Below are 25702 nucleotides of genomic sequence, written 5' to 3'. Positions count from 1 at the left end.
AACCCTAATCCTTATTCAGATAGTAGGGATTTAATAGTTGGGGAGAGGGAACTTAAGAAATATGATCTACTAGGAGAAGCAAGACATAAATAATCATATTGCTTCAGAAAGACGCCCTTTTTTCTTTCACAGTAAGGAATCATAAAAGAAAATGTATTTGAAGGACTTTCCCCCTTATTTTATAAGAAATACATTATTATAACAAAATAAGAGATAGTAAGAGAAAATCACCCAAATGTACCAGCTATTCTCGGTTTTCTAAGTTCCTCATAGTCTTTGTTATTAGCATTATTAAAATCATAGCAAGGGTATAATTTTATAATATAATTTATAATTTTATAATTTAAATGAATAATTGTAAAGAAATATATAGCCCAAGTCTATCCCTAGTTTTTGAGGAGAAGAGAGATGGCGAAACTGAAAAACAAAGTGAGTCAGGGGAGTCAGGGAGAGCCCCAGTTCAGTCCTTTTTTGTAGCTAATCTCCTGAGGGGTGATCTGTTCTTCTCATTCTGGTTGGAGATGCTACATAGACTTTTGCTGTTAAGAACAAAAATAATTGGCCTTTCTGGCATTGTGCTGGAAAATGGGCATTTAAAAAAAATTTTTTTTTATGGTTAAGCCTTTTTCTTCCTGGTATTTGCAAAACAAAAGAGAAAACAATGTAACAGACTCAAAGTGCTAGTACTATTAAATATAATCGAGGAAGAGGTCTGAAATTGGAGTATCAGAACTTGGTGGAAAAAATGGGGGGAGACTTAAGCTGACTATGAAGGGCAGGGTAGGGCTGTCTTAGTAGAGAAAAGATACTTAAGGGGTTCAGCAAGAAAATACTTGGTGTTATTTGATTTGGGAATGGAATTACCACAACAGTCGGTATACGATTTTTGTCTTGATCTGTCCTTTTCTTTTCTTTTCTCTCTCTCTCTCTCTTTTTTTTTTTTTTTTAAAGATTATTTTTTTTTTGGCAGAGGTCACAAGTAGGGAGAGAGGCAGGTGGGGGGTGGGGGGGTGGGAAGCAGGCTCCTTGCTGGGCAGAGGGCCCGATGCAGGGCTTGATCCCAGGACCCCGAGATCATGACCTGAGCTGAAGGCAGAGGCTTAACCCACTGAGCCACACAGGTGCCCATTGATCTGTCTTTGATAGGTGTTAGTGGATGTTAAGATGGAAAGAGATTGTCACAGTCTTTGGATGTCATTAGGAATTGTTGAAAGATTGTCAAGGAAGGTACATAAAGCATTACTTTAGAAAGGTTACTTTGGAAGTAAATTTTAGTTGGGAGTGGGAAGAGGCTGGAGACATACAGAGACCTTTGACTAGCCTAGGCTTAAGATAATAGTGTTCTAGACTGGGGTGATGGTAGAAATAAGGAGTAGAGGGATGACTTCCCTTTGGTTCATTATTACCACCAGTTCTCATTGCCCTTTACTCCACTTTGGGGAACTTGGGTGTTAAATACCATTTGTGGTCTGTTTAGTCCCATTGTCTCTCTCTCTCTTTTTTTTTTTTTTTTAAGATTTTTTTTATTTATTTGAGAGAGAATGAGTGAGAGAGAGCATGAGAGAGGAGAAGGTCAGAGGGAGAAGCAGACTCCCCAAGGAGCTGGGAGCCCGATGCGGGACTTGATCCTGGAAGTCCGGGATCATGACCTGAGCCAAAGGCAGTCACTCAGCCAGCTGAGCTACTCAGGCGCCCCCATTGTCTCTTTGTCTAAGATTTGGTTTAGAGAGAAACCCACATCCATTTATCTCTGGAAAGTTCTCATGGATCTTGTTTTATTGGGGAACAAATAGATACTAATTGAAAACTTTTTTTCCCTTTTGGGGTGGGTGAGCTATAGTCAGGGTTGGAAGTTGGAAGTTCTCAGTCCTTTATAGAGTAATTAGGACTTTTTTGAATGTTGAAGAGGTAGGTTAATTTTTTTTGGTGTTTAGTTGTCCTGATTATCTGAATTTATCTTTTCTTTCTTTTTTTTTTTTTTTTAAGATTTTATTTATTTATTTGACAGAGATCACAAGTAGGCAGAGAAGCAGGCAGAGAGAGAGGAGGAAGCAGGCTCCCTGCTGAGCAGAGAGCCCGATACGGGGCTTGATCCCAGGACCCTGGGATCATGACCTGAGCCGAAAGCAGAGGCTTTAACCCACTGAGCCACCCAGGTGCCCCTGAATTTGTCTTTTCTTTTCTGGTAACTTTGTTCTTCTGACCTTAACCAAGGAGAGGGCACATAAAGTTATATAGATTATTTACACAAATCCTTTAACTATTTGGTATAAACACAGAGCATATGAGCTATGTGCATAGTCTTTATTTACCTGGGATATTTTAAGACTGTCTTTTGCCTTAAGAAAGCCATTAAGTATTCAACTTGACATCTATGGAATATGGATATTGGCTTTGGAGAGTCTCTGTAGTAGTAAAGTGAGTTAATTTCAGCAGTTTCTAGAGTTGTGTCTAGTGAAAAATGCTAATGTTGATTAAAATGGAATCTTATGGAAAAAAGTTATCCTTTTCATGTTTTTGGTTTCCTTTTAGCCAAGATACTTGCTGAAGTTTGAGCAAATTTACCTCTCCAAACCTACCCATTGGGAAAGAGATGGTGCTCCTTCACCAATGATGCCAAATGAGGCCAGATTAAGAAATCTCACGTAAGACCTTTTCCAACAGTTGGTATTGAAATACAATTCAGAAAATGTAATTTTAACCAGTTCAATTGAGAGTTTAGCAAATATCTTACTATTACATAATTGTGATCTTTGTTTCTAAAGGTATTCTGCTCCACTTTATGTTGATATAACAAAAACAGTCATTAAGGAAGGTGAAGAACAACTTCAAACTCAGCATCAGAAAACTTTTATAGGAAAAATTCCAATTATGTTGCGTTCAACTTACTGCCTCTTGAATGGCTTAACAGATCGTGATCTTTGTGAGTTAAATGAATGCCCCTTGGATCCTGGTGGATATTTCATTATTAATGGATCAGAAAAGGTATAATAAGTATTTTTTATTTTTATTATTATTTTTTAAGATTTTATTTATTTGTTTGTCAGAGAGAGAGAACACACACAAGCAGGCAGAGTGGCAGGCAGAGGCAGAGGGAGAAGCAGGCTCCCTGCTGAGCAAGGAGCCTGATGCAGGACTCGATCCTAAGACCCTGGGATCATGACCTGAGCTGAAGGCAGCGACTTAACTGACTGAGCCACCCAGGCGTCCCATAATAAGCATTTTTTAAAGAAAATTACAGTATATAATTAAGATTTAAGTTGTGAAAGTTCAAATTAAAAAGTAAATTTATGTACAGAATAACCTGGAGGTGGTAGTGGAATTATTTAGGTGGTGACAACTTACATAAACCAGAACTTTATTTAGCTATATGTTATAAACACTAGAAATTTGGTGGTGTTTGAGCTTATATGTTTCTGTGAAGCATTTATGTAAAATGGAGTTTGTAAAGTTCAAGAATTGATATTTCAGTGAGCCCATGGATCAGGTTAAGATGTAGATTTTGCTCTTTTTTCTACTTTAAAGACTTGTGGGATTTATGGCATAACTTTTTTGTTGTCCATATAGGTTCTGATTGCTCAAGAGAAAATGGCAACAAACACAGTCTATGTGTTTGCCAAAAAGGATTCTAAATATGCCTACACAGGAGAGTGTAGATCATGTTTGGAGAATTCATCCCGGCCCACCAGTACTATTTGGGTTAGCATGCTGGCAAGAGGAGGACAGGTATGGACTGGAATATGATATTGTTTGGCTTTATTTCTTTTTGTCTAGTCTTAGAATTGATCAGACTGCATTCTTAGTCAAAAAAGCTTTTGTCAGTGTTAAGATAGGTGTTGTATTATTTACTTATTGCTAGTAGCAAATTACTCCAGTACCAACATTTATCATCTCACAGTTTCTGTGAATCTAGAACCTGGGTGCGGCTTTGCTGGGTCCCCTGGCTGAGCATCTCTCATAAGGCTGCAGTCATCTTTTTTTTTTTTTTTTTTAAGATTTTATTTATTTATTTAACAACAGAGTTCACAAGTTGGCTGAGAGGCAGGCAGAGAGAGGGGGAGGGAAGCAGGCTCCCTGCTGAGCAGAGAGCCCGATGCAGGGCTCGATCCCAGGAACCTTGGGATCATGACCTGAGCTGAAGGGAGATGCTTCACCAACTGAGGCGCCCCAGTAAATAAAATCTTTTTTTTTTTTTTTTTTAAAGATTTTATTTATTTATTTGTCAGAGAGAGAGAGAGGGAGAGAGAGCAAGCACAGGCAGACAGAATGGCAGGCAGAGGCAGAGGGAGAAGCAGGCTCCCTGATGAGCAAGGAGCCCGATGTGGGACTCGATCCCAGGACGCCGGGACCATGACCTGAGCCGAAGGCAGCTGCTCAACCAACTGAGCCACCCAGGCGTCCCAGTAAATAAAATCTTTATTAAAAAAATGGGTAGGCTTTCTTGAATATTTGTCATGTGCTGGTTAGGTAACTCAGATTTCTTGATTTTTATCTTTAAAACTATCTTTGAAAGTAGTTGTAATTGCCTCTGTTTAATTTTAGGTAACAGTTTTGTACTTTATTTTGATTAAGTCATACATGCACATTAAAATAGTTCAAAAGTTGAAAAAGTATACTATAATTTTTTTTTTTTAAAGATTTTATTTACTTATTTGACAGAGAGAGAGATCACAAGCAGGCAGGGGGGCAGGCAGAGAGAGGAGGAAGCAGGCTCTCCGCAGAGCAGAGAGCCCGATGTGGGGCTCGATCCCAGGACGCTGGGATCATGACCCGAGCCGAAGGCAGAGGCTTTAACCCACTGAGCCACCCAGGCGCCCCATGTATACTATAATTTTTTTTTAAAGAGTTTTAAAAAAATTTATTGATGAGAGACAGAGAGAGAGAGAGGCAGAGGGACAAGCAGGCTTCCGGTGGAGCGGGGAGCCTGATGTGGGACTGGATCCCAGGATCGAGCTGAAGGCAGACAATCTGAACTGACTGAGCCACCCAGGTGCCCCAAAAGAGTACACTATAAATAGTAGTCTTCCTTTGACCATTCCTTTCCCCAGAGGCAGCTGCTTTTGAAAATTTCTCATGAATCAGTTCAGAAATAGTCTTAATGCAAAAAATACGAATGGGAGCATGTGATACACACTAGACTTTGCTGGTATGCTTTAAAAACATGGTTGAGCACTTGATCATTATTTTGTAGCCGTTATATTCCATATGTAGATGTAGCATAATTTATTTAACCTATTCCCTTTTGATGGACATTTAGGTCTCTATTCTTGTGGCTGGCCAACAGTTCTGCAGAGCCTAATGCCATCTTTTTAAGTCTTATAAAGGTGAAGAACTTGGGGATAGAGAATTTTAACTACCTGAAGTTAAACACATATGTAGAATAGGTGTTTTAAAGAATTAAAATGGGGGGGCGCCTGGGTTGTTCAGTGGGTTAAGCTCCTGCCTTCAGCTCAGGTCATGATCTCAGGATCCTGGGATCGAGCCCCGCATTGGGCTCTCTGCTCTGCAGGGAGCCTGCTTCCCCCTTTCTCTCTGCCTGCCTGTCTGGCTACTTGTGATCTCTCTCTCTCTCTGTCAAATAAATAAATAAAATCTTTAAAAAAAATGGTTTTTCTTGTAAATATATGTAGAACGGGGCCCAAGCACAAGTATTTGGAAGTATTTGAAAAGTATTTGGAAAAGTATTTCCAAGTATTTGGAAAAAGTATTTGGAAAAGATCTCAGGTGTTGCAGATATGCATTCTTTGTTGAGAAGGATTGTCCTAGATCATGGAGAGCAGAGAAATGAAAACAGTATATTAGGTTATTGTGGCAGCTATGGGCAAAATGAATGAATTAGAGGCAGAGAAAGGAAAATCATCTGGTGCACCTGACTAGTTCAGTCAGTAGAGCATACAGCTCTTGATATCAGGGTTGTAGTTTTGAGTCCCACATTGGGTATGAAGATTATTTAAAAATCAAATCTTAAAATAATCATCTAGATTTAGTGATAAGTTTGATATGTTTGTTATAGTATGAATCAATTAAGATTCTGATGTTTCTATCCCTAAGTTCTGGATAAAAAGAAGACTTTCGAGAATTGATTTTTTTTAAAAGATTTATTTATTTATTTATTTGACAGGCAGAGATCACAAGTAGGCAGAGAGGCAGGCAGAGAGAGAGAGAGAGAGAGGTGGAAGCAGGCTCCCTGTTGAGCAGAGAGCCCGATGCAGGGCTCGATCCCAGGACCCTGGGATCATGACCTGAGTCGAAGGCAGAGGCTTTAACCCACTGAGCCACCCAGGCGCCCTAAGAATTGATTTTTAGAATGTAATGAGTTCATTTTTTAGACAAAAGATTTTGTGAGGGTACGTGATGTGTGCATTATTTTTCTTGTGTTCTTGTTCTGAGAAAGATCTGTGATGAAACAAATAATAGATTGAATGGAATAACTGACATGGAAGTAGAAACAACCAAACGGCATTTGGAGATATGAGGGCTGAGGGTACAGGAAAAAGAACAAGATGAAGGTTTGGATATTGTTCATGAAAAGTGGTTAACTGAAGACCCATAAGATATGGGATAAGGTGTCTCAGGACCAAGGCCTGAATAGGAGGAGAGAGATGACAGAAATTGTTATTAGAGGGACCATGATAATGTAGGGGTATGAAGCCAAGAGAGGATAGAGCTTAATATTAAAGAAAGAAATATAATTAAAAGGGAGAAACCAGTTATTTGTATGAAAGTGTAGGTTAGTAACTTTCATTTTATTTTTGTATGTGTGTGCAGTTAAAGAGAAACTGGAAAAGATAAACTTTTGGGAAGAGGCTTTTTGTTAATTTTGAAATATTCAAATGAGAGATACTTTACAGGCCAGCTCTGAGTTAATATTTGTTTTTCATTTGTTGCTTAGCTTTTTTCCCATATTTGTCCATATGTGTGTATATATTTTTACCCCTCATGTATTTCTTCCAGAGTTTTGTGTGGTCCATTTTATTTTGTGTGTGTGTGTCTGTTTTTTTTTTTTTTTTTTTTTTTTTTTGCGCCAGGTGACAGGGTGCAGGATCAGTGATCATCTTCTTTTGTAGCTAGTCAGTTGGCTACAAATGTCAATTTCAAGTGCAGTATTGGATAATTCTAAGAGAGTCTTGGCAGGCAGATAGTAGAGGATGGAAGTTCTCTCATGCCTACATGATCAGCCTATTTATAAAATTAGTAAACCTGTTCCATTGGTTTTCAAAAGGAGCCATAGTATGTTCCTAAGTATACCCTAAGTATGAAGGTATACTTCCTTTGAAATACATACAACGAACCTGTATATGAAATGATTCTCATGATGTTTGTACATGGCTGTGATCACTTTGTACTGATATTCGAATGATGTTTTCTTTTTCTAGGGTGCGAAAAAGAGTGCTATTGGTCAGCGCATTGTGGCAACCCTACCATATATCAAGCAGGAAGTTCCCATCATTATCGTGTTCAGAGCATTAGGTTTTGTGTCTGACAGAGATATTTTAGAGCATATTATTTACGATTTTGAAGATCCAGAGATGATGGAAATGGTAATGTGAAAGCAAAATGTATTTGCAATGTTTTACAAGAGGTTTAAAGTTACTGTTGCTAATCTTAAAACATAGTAGAAAGATGCTCTGAAGAGTAATTTAGTTTTCACAAATCCCATGCCATTTACTGTAGTGAAAGCCTGCAGCCTTGCTTCAGCTTCTTTCTTGACAATTTTGTGTAAAATAGACATAAAAACTAGAGGCAGCCAGAGTTCATGGACCGTATCAAGAAGAAACCCTGGTAAGGAAAATCATGAAAACATACAGTGCTGGTGCGATTTAGTAAAAATGGAAAATGAATAGTTGATGCCTTCTTTTTTCTTTTGAGATAATGTCAGACTTACAGAAAAGTCGCAAAGAACTCTTGTATACTCTTCACCCAGATTCACTAGTTGTTAGCTGTGCTACATTTGATTTAGCATTCTCTTTATATACACACATTATTTTTTTCTAGATCATTTGAGAGTGATTTTCAGGCATTGTGCCTTTTACTCCTAAATACCTCAGAGTGTATTTCCTAAGAACCAAGACATTAATTACATATTCATAATATAGTTAGTAAAATCAGAACCTTTCACTTGGCTTCAGTACTGTTAAGCCATAGATCTTATTTAGATTTTTGCCAGTTGTCTAGATAATGTCCTTAATGGTTTTTTTTTTTTTTCCTGGTTCAGAATCCAATCGAGGATTGTGTATTGGATGTCATTTTTATGTCTGTTTAGACTCTTTAAAAAATGTTTTGTTGTCTTTTCCCTCAGTGTTTAATAACATTGAAGTTTTTGGAGAGAATAAACCAGTTACTTTGTAGAATTTGCCTCAATTTGGACTTCTCTGGTATTTCTTCATGATTAGATTCAGTTTATCCCTTTTTTGCCAGGAAAAATATAGAAGCAATATTGTGTGCTTTCCAGGACATTGCATCAGGAGTCATGTGATGGAATTTTGTTCCATTATTTGTAATATTAACTCTACAGTAGCCTCTTAGGTTCCTCTACAATAAAGTTACTGTTTTTGTGGGAAGGTTCTTTGAGTCTAGGTAAATATCCATTTCTTTTTTTTTTTTTTTTTTAAAGATTTTATTTATTTATTTGACAGAGATCACAAGTAGGCAGAGAGGCAGGCAAAGAGAGAGGAAGGGAAGCAGGCTCCCTGCCGAGCAGAGAGCCCGATGCGGGACTCGATCCCAGGACCCTGAGATCATGACCTGAGCCGAAGGCAGCGGCTTAACCCACTGAGCCACCCAGGCGCCCTGTCAGTGCTTTTTATTAATGATCCTTGTCTCAGTAGTTGATAGTTTTAAAGTTGTCCTGAATTGTCCAGTCTTTTTTTTTTTTTTTTTAAAGATTTTTATTTATTTATTTGACTGAGAGAGATCACAAGTAGGCAGAGAGGCAGGCAGAGAGAGAGAAGGAAGCAGGCTCCCTGCTGAGCAGAGAGCCCGATGCGGGGCTTGATCCCAGGACCCTGGGATCATGACCTGAGCCGAAGGCAGAGGCTTTAACCCGCTGAGCCACCCAGGCGCCCCTGAATTGTCCAGTCTTTTAAGACTACTGAGAAATAAGGTTAAATGTAGGCTAAACATTGGTCACAAAGTGAATTGTTGGAGTGAATATATGTTATTAGAGCACTGACACAGTTCCATGAGAAAATTGAATTCTGGTTAGATTTTACTTTAAGCTTTTAACAGTGTTCATATATTTTTTTGTTTTGTTTTTGTTTTCTTTAAATGCTTAAATATGTTAACTACTTAAGTATTTAAAAGAAAATATATATTATCTTTTATCCAAAGGCATCCCAAATGATTCATACTGGATTTGGACCATATTCAAACTAGAATTTTCTTAGTAATGTGAAAGAGGTGATTCATTTTTCTGTATGTTATTTATTTATTTATTTTTGAAAGTTACTACTTATTCCTTTAGCTCTTACAAAGCTTGGGCCAGTTTTTAGAGTCTGTGAGTCAAGCATTCACTTTGCAAAAGTGCTTTAATTTTTTCTTCTGCAAATATTATCATTATCCCTTTTTCTGAATCCATATTAACCTTAACAGAAGTTTCACGACAACATTGACAATTTATTTATTTATTTATTTAAAAAAAAAAATTTTTTTTTAAGATTTTATTTATTTATTTGACAGACAGAGATCACAAGCAGGCAGAGAGGCAGGCAGAGAGAGAGGAGGAAGCAGGCTCCTTGCTGAGCAGAGAGCCCGACGCGGGGCTTGATCCCAGGACCCTGAGATCAAGACCTTAACCCACTGAGCCACCCAGGCGCCCCAACATTGACAATTTAAAAAGACCACTTTCATTTACCATTATGTGGCCTCACTTTGAATGGTTTATGTTACCTTTTTCTGATCTTTGGTTCCATGATTGGAATTTGGATGTTTAAATTTGAGAATCAGTGATAAAGAGACCTAAGAAGTCAAAGGCCAGAAAGGCATTTCAGTATATGTGATAGGATTAAAGTGTATTTACAGGCGCCAAAGTTACTCAGTGGTACCTCTCATTCCTTATGCTCATTGTGTAAAATTGTAATTTTAGAATGGTGAAACTTAGAGATTATCATAACTGATTACTTTGTAGACAAGGAAACAGATTACATGACTGCTCAGGGGCCATGGCTGTTTAGCGGCAGGGATGGGATGTAGGTCCCTATAACAATGTGCCTTTGAAATACTCTCTTTTACAAAACACAGAGTGCTTTTATTTATAGGTTAAAAACCTCTTAAACCAAGGCTAAAACCAATCTGGCATATTTATTCATTTGTAGTTTAGTAAATTTTAATTTGACTATTAAACTTTTCTAATTGGTCTGAGATATTTAGAAGGGATTTTTGTTTTGCCATTGTTCATTAAATTGTAAAAACCAAAAACTACTACTTTTTTTTTATGATGGAATTACTTGTTTTTGTTTTTTTTTTTTTTTGGAGTTTTTTTTTTTTTTTTGGTGGGTTTTTTTTGAGAGATCTTTATCCCTTTTTTTTTTTTTTTTTTTTGGCAGACAGATCACAAGTAGGCAGAGAGGCAGGCAGAGAGAGAGAGAAGGAGGAGGCAGGCTCCCTGCTGAGCAGAGAGCCGGATGTGAGGCTCGATCACAGGACCCTAGGAGCCGAAGGTAGAGGCTTTAACCACTGAGCCGAAGGTAGAGGCTTTAACCACTGAGCCACCCAGGCGCCCCGAGATCTTTAGATCTTAAAGTGTATTCAAGTTCTACGATTCTATGATTCCTTGTTTTTTAAAAAAAAAATTTTTGTATATCCTATTAGTTATATAGGGATACTTAACATGTTATAAGTTTAAGTTACAGTTGACTTATTTTAAGGTGAAAATATGAATTTGAAAATAACTTTCATTTGAATTATCTGATAGGTGAAACCTTCTCTCGATGAAGCTTTTGTCATCCAGGAACAGAATGTTGCACTAAATTTCATTGGTTCAAGAGGGGCAAAGCCTGGTGTCACTAAAGAGAAAAGAATTAAATATGCAAAAGAAGTCTTACAAAAAGAAATGCTTCCTCATGTTGGTGTCAGCGACTTTTGTGAGACCAAAAAAGCTTATTTCTTGGGGTAAGTTAAATACTGTTCTAAGATTTTTGCCAAGATAGTGTTGAGATACAATTTTTCTTAAAGTTAAAAATGTCAGAAATGTGTTTTTAACATACAAGTTTTTTAAAAAGCCAAAAGCTGTATGTTTTGTTTTTCACTTCTTTTTCTTTCTTTTTAATTTTATTTTAAAGGTACATGGTTCATAGGTTGCTTCTAGCAGCCTTGGGTAGAAGAGAATTGGATGACAGGGATCACTATGGAAACAAAAGATTGGATCTTGCTGGGCCACTGCTTGCGTTCTTATTTCGAGGGTAAGGAATGCTAGAATGATATGGTTAAAGTAGAGAGATTTCGCTTTAGATTGATCGTTGCACTAACGGACGTACTAAATAAACTGTCTTGGCATTGAAGTTAGCTACATTCTCTTTATCACTTGTTCACATTTTATTCTGCTTTATTTCTGAGAATTTCAAGTTTATGAAAACAGTTTATTATTTATTTCTCTTGTAGCATTATAAGGCATTTGTCTTGATTTTCTGAGTACTGATGATATTGGAATTTTTAGTTGTGCTTTTGCATTTCATAAAAACAAAAGCTGGAGGGAAATCTATCAAAATATTAGCAATATTGGTGTAATGTGAGTTTTTTTCCTTCATATGTCTTTGTTTTTCATATTTCCTATAATGAACATACAACACTTTTGTAATTAGAGAAGTTATTTTTAAAAACAAAAAATAGACAATTTAATTAAAAAAGTTGCTACATACTGTTTTTTGTTTTGTTTTCTAAAACATTTTTTTGAGAGAGAGAGTGTGTGCACATGCATGAGCAGGGGGCTGCGGGGAGAAGGGTCAGAGGGATAGGGAGAAACAGATGTGGGGCTTGATGCCAGGACCCTGAAATGACCTGGGCTGAAGGCATACACTTAACCAACTGAGCCACCCAGGCACCCCTATGCATTCTGTTTTTTAATGTGTCGTAGATTTGTTTTTCAGCCTTTTGTTTTCACCCCACTAAGGAACCTCTTTTGACTTTTTCCCCCTAGTTGCTCCCCTCATGTATGTTTATGTATTGTAAGTACATCAGTGCTTTTTACATAAAAAGAGTAATAACACTTCCTTTCCGGGGAGCCTGGGTGGCTCAGTGGGTTAAAGCCTCTGCCTTTGGCTCAGGTCATGATCCCAGGATGGGATTGAGCCCCACGTCAGGCTCTCTGCTTAGCAGGGAGCTTGCTTCCCTCCCCCTCTCTCTTCTTGCCTCTCTGCCTGCTTGTGATCTCTGTCTGTTAAATGAATAAATAAAAATTCTTAAAGCAAAACAAAACAAAAACACTTCCCTTCCTCTACCCCAACTATTTTCCTTCACATTCTGGGCGATATTGTCCATATTGAGAATGCATGTTGTTGACCTTTACATATTTATAATGATACCATTTTATTTGGCAGTATGTTTAAGAATTTGCTTAAAGAAGTACGGATCTATGCACAGAAGTTTATTGATCGAGGAAAGGATTTTAATTTGGAGTTGGCAATTAAAACAAGGATTATATCTGATGGCCTAAAATACTCTTTAGCTACGGGAAACTGGGGTGACCAAAAGAAAGCTCATCAAGCCAGAGCTGGAGTATCTCAGGTAGGACATTGCCTGTGACTACAGGTTTGATAGAAAAATGTTGTGCAACTAATAGATCCTTTCATTTACTGAATATAAATTACTTTGCTTTTTTCCCCCTTGGGTATAGTAGCATTGGTGGATTTTGAATTATGAGAATGAAATTTTTCTTGAATTAGCTGTTAGGATTACTTAAGAGAGATTAAGGTTTTGGCTTGCAGCAAGATAGTTAATAAATAAGTGTAGCTGCTTGGGGGTAAGACATTCCATGTTAGTGAAATTTTTATGTTTCTGGAGCTCCATGTTAGACACTCACCTAGAGAATAAATCGGTATTCCTTTCCTTTGATGCAAAGTACAGTACAGTGTTGACCCGTGAACAGTTTGGCGGTTAGGGGCGCCAACTCTTAACGGAATTAACAGTCTGGTGATTGGAGGCGAGCATAGAGTATTTATGTGGTATGTTAGAACTGTACATCACATACTTGCCATCCCTGCTATAAGGGGCGCTTAAGTTATGGGGTGCATGATATTATTCAGGGGCAAGATGCAGAAAGGAGGGTTTAGGAGAGTTTGACAGTTGATTATAGGTAAAAATGTGACTTTGCCTCATTCCAGTATTTGCCAAAAATGTGATCGTTTGAGTAACAGAAATGTCCAAACTTAAAAGATTTGCTATTGTTTTCTAGGTATTAAACCGCCTGACTTTTGCATCAACTCTTTCTCATCTACGTCGTTTAAATTCACCTATTGGTAGAGACGGCAAGCTAGCAAAACCAAGACAGTTGCATAATACGTTGTGGGGAATGGTGTGTCCTGCTGAAACCCCAGAGGTAATACGTTAGAATTTACATTTAGGACAAAAACTCTACCAGTAATTACATAGGGTATGTAATTACTTGTAGAAGTAAGTATTTAATTAAGCTGTGTGGTTTTGCAACTAATGTTTACTTAAGATTTTGTTTTTAGAAAGTGTGAGTAAATCCTGAAATCAAATTGAAGGAAAAATGCTTATGGAAAAGAATTTTGATAGGCATGTTAAATCAGAATGATTTATTTTTTGTTTATTTGTAGGGCCATGCTGTAGGACTTGTGAAGAATTTAGCTCTGATGGCTTATATTTCAGTTGGATCTCAGCCTTCTCCAATTTTGGAATTTTTAGAAGAATGGAGTATGGAAAATTTAGAAGAAATTTCTCCTGCAGCTATTGCCGAGTATGTATAGATGTGATTTCCTTCCTTCTTTTCTTTGAAGATTTTATTTATTTATTTAACAGAGAGAGGGAGCGAGCATGAGCAGGGGGAAGCAATAGAGGGAGAGGGAGAAGCAGGCTCCCTGCTTTTCCGATGTGGGGCTCAATCTCAGGACCCTGGGATTATGACTTGAGCCAAAGGTGTATGCTTAACCAACTGAGCCAGCCAGGCACCCAGATGTGATTTCTTTTTTGGAACTATTGTTAATCTTTGGTTGTTGCTTAGTATAGAGTTACTAACTGCAAAATGCCTTTGGTTTCACATTTTAGTGCAACCAAGATTTTTGTTAATGGCTGCTGGGTTGGAATACATAAAGATCCTGAACAACTTATGAACACCCTAAGGAAATTGCGGCGTCAGATGGACATCATTGTGTCTGAAGTGAGTCTTTAATTAAGAGTGCATGATTTCTTTTTTTTTTTAAAGATTTTATTTATTATTTATTTGACAGAGCATAAGTAGGCAGAGTGGCAGGGAGAGGGAGAAGCAGGCTCCCCACTGAGCAGGGAGCCTGTTGCGGGGCTCAATCCTAAGACCCTGGGATCATGAGTTAGATGCTCAGCTGACTGAGCTACCAGGCACCCAGAGATTTATTCTTAAAATGTGATACATCTCTAAAGATTTCTGTATTTAGGTGGATATTGAAGTACTTTGGGATTAGGATAGTTTTTTTTTTAAACATTAATATATATTGTATGGGCTTTATTACTACCCCAAATAGGACTTTTGATTTTAGTGTACTGTATTAAGGGATATGGCTTGGTCTTTTGATTTCCCTTCATCTACCCTGTGGGTTCTTTCTAGGTGAAAGTGGGTTTGGAGAGAAACTGTAACACACTTAAGCCAGTAGCTGATCTCTTTTCTATGTAGCTGAGCAGGGAACAGAGTTTGATTGTTCTAGGCTTTCCTCTAGCAGGCAGATCCTGGGTTTTGAACCGCAAGTACTCATAGCTTGAAGGCAGGAACAGCATGCTTCACTTGAGAGCAGGCAGAACTAGGAGAAAGCCTAAGAACCAAAATTGGCTTTATTTTTAATGGTTGAGAACTTTGGTAATACCATGCTTTTCTGCTAAGAGCCGCCTTTAGTTTTTCTGTGTTTTCTAGGGTAAGATTAAATTCTTCATGCTGTTTTAGGCCTCTTTACCTTTCCATGGGCCCATTCCCTTAACCTGGAATATTTGTGTTCCCTGTCCCCCATTTCTTCTAAAAAATGAGCAATAGGGGAAAAGGTTCTTACTACTTTTTTTTCAGGTAAATCTCACTTACTCTGTAAAACTTATATTAATTCTCATCTCCTTCAAGATACTTACCTGAATACCCCCCCTCCCCAAAGTTTGATTAGATCACAGCTTGTCAAAGGTTTTCTGGAAAGGGCTGGATACTAAATTAGGCTTTGTTTACCATTTATCATCTGTTGTGTATTCACCTCTGCTGTTGTAGTGAAAAGAAGCCATAGGCAGTAGATAAGGCAATAAAACAATTTATTTATAAAAATAGATGGCAAGTGAGAGTAGATTTGGCCTGTGGGCTCCTCCATGACCCCCTGATTTATTAGATCTCTATGACCGTATCTAGTGTGTTTAACTTAAAATGTTTTTGACAGAGTTCTTGTCCCAGATAGTACGTTCTGACTTACTTGCCTGCCTCACTCACCACATCATTAACTCTCCAGGGGCAGGGAACATGTATTAATATGACTTTGTATTTGCAGCTGTGAGCATGGAACCTGACAAATAGTAGACATTAAGTGTTTATTGAACATACAAGGTAACCCTGTGTCCTTGGACTAACCACTTTAATCCCCTGTTAGAGAGTGATTTTGGGAGACTCTAAGTAAGTGGGAGAATTGTGTATATTTTCCTGAAGGAGTCTGGCACTTTTTCTTTTCCTTCATGTTTTCTAACTACCAGAGGTCCTTATTTTATCAATTTCTGCCTTCTGTTGGACCTGTTAGGCTGTTCTGTCAGTAGTCCTCTCTGGACCTACTGAAATATACCTTTTTCTTTTGGGGCTTTGAGGAGATATAGCTCACAGTTTATGTTGTCCTGTTAAGACAATAAAACCGTATTTTATTACGAATTTTCGAAGGATTCAAGGCAGTGCATCTTTTTTTAAGGTTTTATTTATTTATTTGACAGAGAGAGAGAGATCACAAGTAGGCAGAGAGGCAGGCAGAGAGAGGAGGAAGCAGGCTCACTGCTGAGCAGAGAGCCCGATGTGGGTCTTGATCCCAAGACCCTGAGATCATAACCTGAGCCGAAGGCAGAGGCTTAACCCACTGAGCCACCCAGGCGCCCCAAGGCAGTGCATTTGAAAGCAACATCTTTCCTAGGAATTGACAGCGCCACTGATGGTGTTTCTGTTCAAAGACATAGTGTTTCTCCTTAGATTGTTTTTGAAGAACAGGATGTGGGCTAAGGGTATAGAACATTTTCCCTTTATAATGACTTTCGACTTCTTAGTTTTGGAGACCTTGATTTTTTTTTTTTTTAAAGATTTTATTTATTTATTTGACAGAGAACACAAGTAGGCAGAGAGGCAGGCAGAGAGAGAGGAGGAAGGAGACTCCCTGCTGAGCAGAGAGCCTGATGTGGGGCTCGCTCCCAGGACCCTGGGATTATGACCTGAGCCGAAGGCAGAGGCTTAACCCACTGAGCTACCCAGGTGCCCTAGACCTTGATGTTTTTGATCAAGCTTTTATGATTTACTCTTGTTTTTGTTTTTTTTTTTTAAAGATTTTATTTATTTTTTTGACAGAGAGATCACAAGTAGGCAGAGAGACAAGCAGAGAGAGAGAGAGGAGGAAGCAGGCTCCCTGCTGAGCAGAGAGCCGGATGCGGGGCTCGATCCCAGGACCCTGGGATCACGACCTGAGCCGAAGGCAGAGGCCTTAACCCACTGAGCCACCCAGGCGCCCCTACTCTTGTTTTTAAAGCCAGTAATCCAAATCTTTTCCTTTCTTAAATAAACCCAATCTTTAATCTTCAATAGAAGTATCAAGATGTGATTTTACTTTTCTTTAAGTACTTTTCTTGGAGAAATACTAGTCTGTTTTTCCATTTCCCAACTCACTGTCAATTCATTTTTGTAGTTGATTTCCAAGATTATATATTAGGTCGAGATAATTCATTGGAAATTCTTATTTGTTTCCTTTTTGACTTATTTCTTTGTAAATTGGTACTTCAAATTCTGCAGTGCTTTTAGTAATTTTTTTTTTTAATTGTAAATTCCCCTCCCCCTGTTTTTTTCTTTTTTTAAACTTAAGCTCTATGCCCCGCATGGTCATGATTCCAAGATCAAGAGCTGCATGCTCTTCTGACTGAGCCAGCCAGGTGCCCCTGCCCAAATTACTTTTTTATGTTTTCTGGGAATGTATTTTCTAGTTCTGCCAGTAGAAATAGCACCTGAGCTACATACGTAATTTAAATTTTTCTAGAAGCCATGTTAAAAAAAAACAAGAAACATTAAAGTAATTTTAATGATATATTTTATTTGACCTGATATATCCAAAATACTACAGTTTCAACATCTGATCAGTATAAAGGATTATTTATGGGAAATTTTACATTCCTTATTTTTGTGTGGTACTTTTTTATTATTATAATTGACACGTATTACATTAGTTTCATGTATACAACAGTGATTTCACAACTCTCTACATTATGCTCACCACAAATGTAGTTACCATCTGTCACCATACATGCTGTTACAATACCATTGACTATATTGCCTGTACTGTACCATTTATCCCCATGACTTATTCATTCCATAACTGGAAGCCTGTACCTCCTACTTCCCTCTACCCTGTCTGCCCATCCCTCCAGCTCCCTCCCCTCTGACAACCACCAGTTTGTTCTCTTTATTTATGGGTCTATTTCTGCTTTGTTTATATTTATGTGGTACTACCTTTGAAATCTATTTTGTAGTTTGTACATGTTGTACACTGCAGCCTATATCAGTTCAGAATGAATGGCCACATTTCAGGTGCTTAATATTGACATGTGGCTAGTGACTGCTGTGTTGGACAGGTAGACTATGTCATTTGTTTGATAGGTAAGTGTCATAAGTTGGGCTTATTACTGAGAAAATATCAATGCAGTGATAACAGGGTTGGTTACTGAAAGGTTGCAAAGTGAAGTCTATGTAGTTATCAAAGAGGCAAAATAAGGTGTTACATACTAGTGTTTGTGATGCCAAAAATATATTTTCTTCATTTTACTTTATCTTGCATGATATTATTGCCAGATATTTAGCTTTATAATTATCAAGTTTAAATATTTGTTCTTTATAAAATTTTACTTTTTATTTTATTATTATTGTTTTTAAAGATTTTATTTATGTATTTGACAGAGAGAGACACAGTGAGAGATAGGGAACATAAGCAGGGGAGTGGAAGAGAGAGAAACAGGCTTCCTCCTGAGCAGGGAGCCCGATGTGGGGCTCGATCCCAGGATCGTGACCAATCTGAAGGCACACGCTCAACAACCAAGCTACCCAGGCTCCCCTCTTTACAAAATTTTAAATTATAGCTAGGTTTTTAGTATATTCAACAATGATAAACTAAAATTTGTCCATTTTATTTGATAGTTGTTTCCTCAAGAAATTTATTAGGAATTTTACTGTATTTTTATCTAAGTCTTAATGATACAGAGAAAATAAACGTTCATGAGACTGTTTTGTCTTTTTACTTACAGGTTTCTATGATTAGAGATATTCGAGAGAGGGAGATTCGGATCTATACAGATGCAGGCCGTATTTGCCGGCCACTTCTGATTGTGGAAAAACAAAAACTACTTTTGAAGAAGAGACATATTGATCAATTGAAAGAGAGAGAATATAACAACTACAGGTAAGAACATGCAGTGAGAAAAAATTGAGTACAGTTCACACACCATAAATTTAACCATTTGAAAGTGTTAGAGTTCATTGGTTTCAGTATATTCATAAGATTGTGCATCAATCACTACTACCTAATTCCTGAACATTTTCATTGCCCCCAAAAAGACACTCCTAGCAATCACATTTGTTTTTCTTAATTTTGTCATCATGTAAGAGACTTGTAGGGTTTTAAGGATAAAAATCTTTGTGACCTATTAAAATCTAATAATAATAAGTAACATATAAGTTATGTATATGTAGCATGTAATATGGATAATAGTAAATAAATTTAATAAAAAGATGAACCTGTTTTAAAGCTTCTTTTTAATACTTGAATGTATATTTTTTATTATAAAAAAATTTCAAACAACATATGTAATAAAAAACACATAAAAGCCCCCAATTCATATTTTCCTCTTAAAAAGTAACTCATATCCATTTATCCACAAACAATTTCCTTTATTTATTTAAAAAGATTTTAATTAAGCTGTATACCAGTGTGGAGCTTGGATTCACAATCCCAGTATCGAGAGTTGCGTGCTCCACTGACAGGGCCGGCCAGGTGCTCCCAGATAGTTCGAGGCAAGAACAAAACAAGACAAACCAGTAGTATTTATAGGAGCACACTTCATGGGTATTGTTTAGTAACTTGTTTTTTGTTTTTTTCCCACTATTAACAATATACTTATTTTGGAACTCTTTCTGTATTTGTACATGTAGATACAGGAATATTCTTTGATAAGTAGTAAGTTTAGTTAAAATACTTCAGTAAATAAGGAAATAAGGTGAATTTTTTTTTTAGTTGGCAGGATCTCGTGGCCAGTGGGGTAGTAGAATATATTGACACCCTGGAAGAAGAAACAGTGATGCTTGCAATGACTCCAGATGATTTACAGGAGAAAGAAGTAGCTTATTGTTCCACATATACACACTGCGAGATCCACCCATCAATGATTCTTGGTGTCTGTGCATCTATTATTCCCTTTCCTGATCATAACCAGGTTGGTAGCAGTTTTTAACTTCTGGTTCGTGAGGAATTGGGAGAAGTAGAAAAAATTAGACTAATCTGTAGTTTTTCTTAAAAGGGTGGTGATGAAAAGGACTGTGAATTCCTACAAAATCTGCGTATAATATACTTATTGTTTCACTGTTAGGAGCCGTAGTTGATTTTTCCAAATGTTTATCAATTACCTTTCAGAAAAAAGCACATCCTTTTCCAACCATATTCCTGATATATGTAGTACCCTGTGAAGTTTGTTCCTTTAGAAGTAGTTAAATTTTCATTGATTCTGCTTTTCATTTCTACATTTAGTCCCCTAGAAACACGTATCAGTCTGCTATGGGTAAGCAGGCTATGGGAGTTTATATCACCAACTTCCATGTTCGTATGGATACACTGGCCCATGTTCTGTATTATCCTCAAAAACCACTTGTGACTACACGGTCTATGGAATATCTACGATTTCGGGAGCTGCCAGCAGGTATGTTCAGTTTCACTCTTTAGTTTTTAAGATCGTGACATGCTTGGCACTTTTCTGGGTGCTTGGGAGGGTTAATAAAATACATATGACACAGCATTTCTTCTCTCAGAATTTATAATGTGGGAAACAACACAAATAATAAAGAGGCAGATATGTGGAAAGTGTTATGATGAGGTACAGGAAATGATTGACTCCTAATGGAAAACTAGCGCCGGTTTCACAGGGGAGGTGGCATGTTAGACTAGTGTAAAGTTGATGAAAGGGTATTTGAATTTGAGAGGTGGGTGGAGGAAGGGCTTAGATGCATGCGTGTATGAGATATGGGAATAGTAGTAGTCCTGGCACTTTAGTGTGACTGGAGTGTAAGTGCAGGAGTCTCTCATAGTGTGGACAGACTAGGTTGAATTTTGAGAATGAAGACGCATTCAGCCTTTTGTAGCCAGGAAGTAGTGCAATTAGAAATTTATTTAAAGACTGTCATTCTGGCACTTGATACAGATTATAGTCAGGTGTGGTATTGGAAGGAGATAATTTAGAGGTTTTTGCAATGGTCTAAGTTAGGAATTGGTAAGGTCCTTAAGAAATGAAGAGTAGGGGATACATGCCTGTTGGAATACCCTTGATTAATTGGATGTGGAGTGATGAAGGGAGGGAAGATAGGAATTGGAAATATTGTTAGTATTTGTGGCTTGGGTGATCAAGAAGAGAGGGCGTACTCTTCATAAGATTGGGAGCACATTAGAAGGAAGATGTTTTAGACGTAAGATACAAAAACATTTTTTTTTTCAAGATTTTATTTATTTGAGAGAAAAAGAGTGAGAGAGCATGAGAGGGGAGAAGTCCAGAGGGAGAAGCAGACTCCCTGTGGAGCTGGGAGCCTAATGAGGGACTTGATCCCGGGACTCTGGGATCATGACTGAGCTGAAGGCAGTTGCTTAAGAACTGAGCCACCCAGGTGCCCCCAAAATTCAGTTTTCAGCGTGTTGATTTTGAATTGTTGCCATAGCTAAGATTTTTTTTTAAAAGATTATTTATTTGGGTACGCCTGGGTGGCTCAGTGGGTTTAGCCGCTGCCTTCGGCTCAGGTCATGATCCCAGCGTCTTGGGATCGAGTCCCACATCGGGCTCCTTGCTCAGCAGGGAGCCTGCTTCTCCCTCTGCCTCTGCCTGCCATTCTATCTGCTTGTGCTCACTCTCGCGCTCTTTCTCTCTCTCTCTGACAAATAAATAAATAAAATCTTTAAAAAAAAAAAAAAAAAAGATTATTTGAGAGAGAGTGAGAGCATGCACTCATGAGCTGGAGGGAGGGGCAGAAGCAGAGGGAGAGGAAGAAGCAGATTCCCTGCGGGACGGGGTGGGGGGTTGCTGGATCCCAGGACCCCGAAATCATGACCTGAGCTGAAGGCAGACACAACCGACTGACTCACCCTGGTGCCCCAGAAAAGATTTTCTTTCTTTTTTTTTTAAGTATGTTTAGTTTTTAGGTTTTTTTTTTTTGTTTTTGTTTTTTAAAGATTTTATTGTCAGAATGAGCTGGGAGAGGAGCAGAGGGAGAGAGAGAGAGAAGCAGACTCCCCACTGAGCAGGGAACCTAATGCAGGACTTGATCCCAGGATCCTGGAATCATGACCTGAGCCAAAGGTAGATGCTTAACCTACTGAGCCACCCAGGTGCCCCCAGAAAAGATTTTCTAATAGTTATAAATGTGGTTTGGAAGAAGGTCAAATCTAGAGCTGTGAAGTTTATTAGTGGTAAGTATAGGATACCGTGGAATGGCTGAGGGAAATTCAAAGTGAGCATAGAGCCAGAGACAGAATTTTAGCCACCAGGAAAAGAAATGAGAAGAGATTAGAGATGTAGCTGATGAGGAGAATTAGGAATTTTCAGGAGGAGATTGTTAAGGAGACCGGACAACAGGTAAAAAAGTCTAAAGGGTAGAGAAGCACTGAATGTTAAAGGAGGCAGCATAGTTCTTTGGTATAACTGTTTTCTTACCTTATTATTAATAGGATTTTGGCTTTAACTGTGGGTAATGTTATTTATTTAGAACTTGCTTAGTAAATAGTGGCCTTAAATTATTAATTATACTAAGGGATCTAACATTTTGATAGCAAATTCTCATAGGTTAGAATGATTTATTTTCGGAGTCCTCCACAAGGGGTTACTCTTGTCTAGGAAAACAGAGTCTGTTAGATTGCCTACAATATGCTCCTATCTTTGGGGGATGCTTGCAACTGCTGTGTTTTCTTCAACATTTAGATAATGATTTCTTTATGGCTAGAGAAAAAAAGAAATAAGGTAAAGGATTAGATTTGAGGTAAAATCTTTTGATACTGGTATGAAGTGGTGATGTCATGGCTGGTAGAGACTACACATGCCTTTTGGTTCTGTTATGGCTTCATGCCTTAATCACAGTGTCTATTCTAAAAACTGTATTTTGAGGTAATTTCAAACTGATAGAAAAGTTGTGAGACTAGTACAAAGAACTTCTGTATACTCTTCATCCAGATTTCCCAGTTCACGTTTTACCACATTTGCCTTATTCTTTCCCTTTCTCTTCCTGAACTATTAGAGAGTAAGTTGTAGACATGAAGCCACATCACTTTTTAATTCTTCAGTGAATTTTTCCTAAAAACAAGGCCATTCTTTGCAATACCTAAGTCAAAATCAGGAGCTTGGCATTGATCTCCATCTAGTAAACAATCCCTAGTTTAAATATTGCCAATTGTCCTGATAATGTCCTTCATGGGTCTAGGATCTAATCTAGGATTGTGCAATGCATTTAGTTGTATGTCTCTTTAGTCTCCTCAGGGTGGAGTAGTTCTTTTGTTTTTCCTTGTCTCTCATTTTGAAGCATTCAGGCAAGTTATACTTTGGACCTTGTCTCTCAGTTCGGCTTTGACTGTTTCCCCATGATGGTATTCAGGGTATGAATTTTTGGCAGGACTAGCGTAGAAATAATGCTGTATTCTCTTGGCATCCTATCAGGAGGCACATGCTGTCTATATGTCCCATTAGTGGTGACTTTTAACTTTTATCATGTGCTTAAGATGGTATCTTATCAGATTTCTCCATTTTTTTGTTAATTATAAGTATTTCGTACTAAGTCATAGTAAATCTTTTGTGAAGAGATACTTTGAGATGATGTAAATATTCTGTTCCTTGACAAATTTTCAGCCGTTAGTTTAGCAGGATGATTTTTGCCAAATGGCAATTTTCTAATTCCATCATTCATTCCATTTTGATGCTAAAATTGCCCCAGATTTTCCAGTGGGAACACCTTCAAGATGACTCCTGATAGGTCCATCGTCTTTCTTTACATACTTTTATTTTGTGCTTTCCTTAAGCATGGACTCAGCCATTGCTCCTTTCAGCGAAGGATAGTATGTGGAAACCAAAGTGTGGGTGCTAAGTGTGCTTCTTTCTATTAGAATATCATCATGTCTAGGTCCTCTCAGCGGATGACCTAGGAAAATATGTATGCGCATACTGTCCCCCCGCCATTTTGCCTATTTTTGTGACTATATGTCAAAGGAAACGTGAGTTCACACTAGTATCGCCCATTGCAGTCCAATACCGGAGTGTTTATTTTAGAACTCCATTTCTGATGAGAAATCTGGCTCCCACTGACCTCATTTTTTTTTACTTATTGGTTCACTCTGTCGATGTAACCAATCTCCCGACCTCCTGGCCTTGTCTTACATGCCATCTTCATTGGCCACATTCTGAGCCCTGACTGAGGGGTTGGAGCTAATCATGTTACGTTAAGGAATGACTTTTTTGATGAGTATCATTCCTGTTTCTGTAGTGTACTATTACTGTGATTTGACATCTTCTGGGAGCAAAAATCCTTGTGACAGAATTTCATCTTAAAGTGTGTCTAGGGACTTAGCGCCTCCTCAGTGCTGAGCTGCGGTTTGATGTGCGTGAGAGCAAAGTGGTAGGAAGGGTGTGAACCTGGCTAACAGGTGGGTTGTAGTCCTGGATTTCAGATTTTTATAGTCCTTTAGCTTACAGATACTTTCCTTTTTCTTTTCTTTCTTTTAAAGATTTATTTATTTATTTTAGAGAGTGAGTTGGCAGGATAGAGGGAGAGAGAATCCTGAAGCAGACTCCCTGCTGAGTTTGGAGCCAGATTTGAGGGTCCATCCCAGGACTCTGAGATCATGACCTGAGCTGAAATCGGGAGTCGGCTGCTCAGCCAACTGAGCTACCCATGCGCTCCAGAGCTCACAGATACTTTTATTGAAGTTACTTATATCTGTTGGGCATTGAGTTTGTGTGAGACAACATCCAAGGTGCTTTACACATGTTACTTTTAAGCATCATAAAAACATTTTGATATTTTTTCACCTGCAAAATGAGAATGATAATAGTACCTACCTCATAAAGTTTTTGTGATGACTAAATGACTAAATCTATTTAAAACTCATGGCTTAGTGCCTGGCAGATAGTATGGGAGGAATAAATGTTAACTGATAATAAATATTGGTGGTGGTATCATCTCTGATTTACAGCTGTGGAGACAGGAGCCGAAAAGTTATTGCCCGAAGTTATACAACTTAAGAAATACAAGTCTAGAATTCAAGACTCTGGCCTATGTTTTTCCTTTTTGACCAAATGTTGACCTTTTCCTCCTCTTTCTCTTTCTTGTTCCTTTTCCTCTTCATTACATTGCATCTTGATTTGGGGCTTTTAAGAAAAAAATGTAAGAAGCATAATTAAGAAGTTCCTGTTTTTTGATAAATTTGGCTGATCTCAGACTTGCCCAGATACCTTGGGTAAAGGTTCTGGGAAGGAAGGGGCTGCCTCCTGGGCTGTAGTTGATGTAGCATACAGATGTGGGTGATCCCAGGAATTGTCACACAAGAGACAGGAAAGCCTCACAAGGCCAAGACAGTTGAGCACCTATAGGCTGCATCCCTGGATAGAGGTGCGGGGCATAGGTGGTGCTCCACCAAAATGTGAGGACATGCTGGGGAGGTCTTGTCTGTTGCATGTATCACAGATGTGATATATGCCCTACTCCTGGCTTCCTTAGTAGGAGCATATCACATCACCCAGGACCCCAAGATTTCTGCAAATTCTCCACCTTTCAGAGCCTCCCCTGCCTTCAGGAACCTGCATCTTTATGTATTTTCTTTGTATTATGCTGCTTGATCATTTGCGAAACTTAAAATTCTTCTAGTTCTCTCAAAGAATCCACACGAAATGATGGTGACCAGTGTGGGTGCTACTAAGATTTCATGGAGGAAATCATTTAGATTTCAGGAGGAGTTTTCATTGCACACCCGAAGAGTGACTATTTATTAGACTTTTCTGATTCTTCGAAGGTCTTCCCTGCTACTAGGGTTTTAATCCTTGTAGAATTTCACACTCCAAGCAGAGCACT

The 25702-nt window shown here is 38.1% G+C and overlaps 1 protein-coding gene across 2 annotated transcripts in view; it reads left to right on the top strand.

Moving 5' to 3' along the window:
• The window catches only part of LOC111149241 (RNA polymerase II subunit B), a 48157-nt gene that overhangs the window by 11403 nt on the left and 11052 nt on the right, over positions 1-25702 (top strand). For both annotated transcript variants that reach the window (XM_022506198.1, XM_022506199.1), the window contains 13 exons: positions 2533-2645; positions 2766-2985; positions 3568-3726; positions 7377-7541; positions 10913-11109; positions 11280-11399; positions 12534-12720; positions 13388-13531; positions 13773-13912; positions 14221-14332; positions 18646-18800; positions 19632-19830; positions 20142-20310. In XM_022506198.1, coding sequence (XP_022361906.1) covers positions 2533-2645; positions 2766-2985; positions 3568-3726; positions 7377-7541; positions 10913-11109; positions 11280-11399; positions 12534-12720; positions 13388-13531; positions 13773-13912; positions 14221-14332; positions 18646-18800; positions 19632-19830; positions 20142-20310 — 2080 coding nt within the window. The remainder of the gene's footprint in view (positions 1-2532; positions 2646-2765; positions 2986-3567; positions 3727-7376; positions 7542-10912; positions 11110-11279; positions 11400-12533; positions 12721-13387; positions 13532-13772; positions 13913-14220; positions 14333-18645; positions 18801-19631; positions 19831-20141; positions 20311-25702) is intronic.

Source organism: Enhydra lutris, unplaced genomic scaffold (assembly GCF_002288905.1).
Source record: "Enhydra lutris kenyoni isolate GAN:26980312 unplaced genomic scaffold, ASM228890v2 scaffoldscaffold21, whole genome shotgun sequence".
NCBI lineage: Eukaryota > Metazoa > Chordata > Mammalia > Carnivora > Mustelidae > Enhydra > Enhydra lutris.
This window is presented reverse-complemented; position numbering and strand designations above follow the sequence as displayed.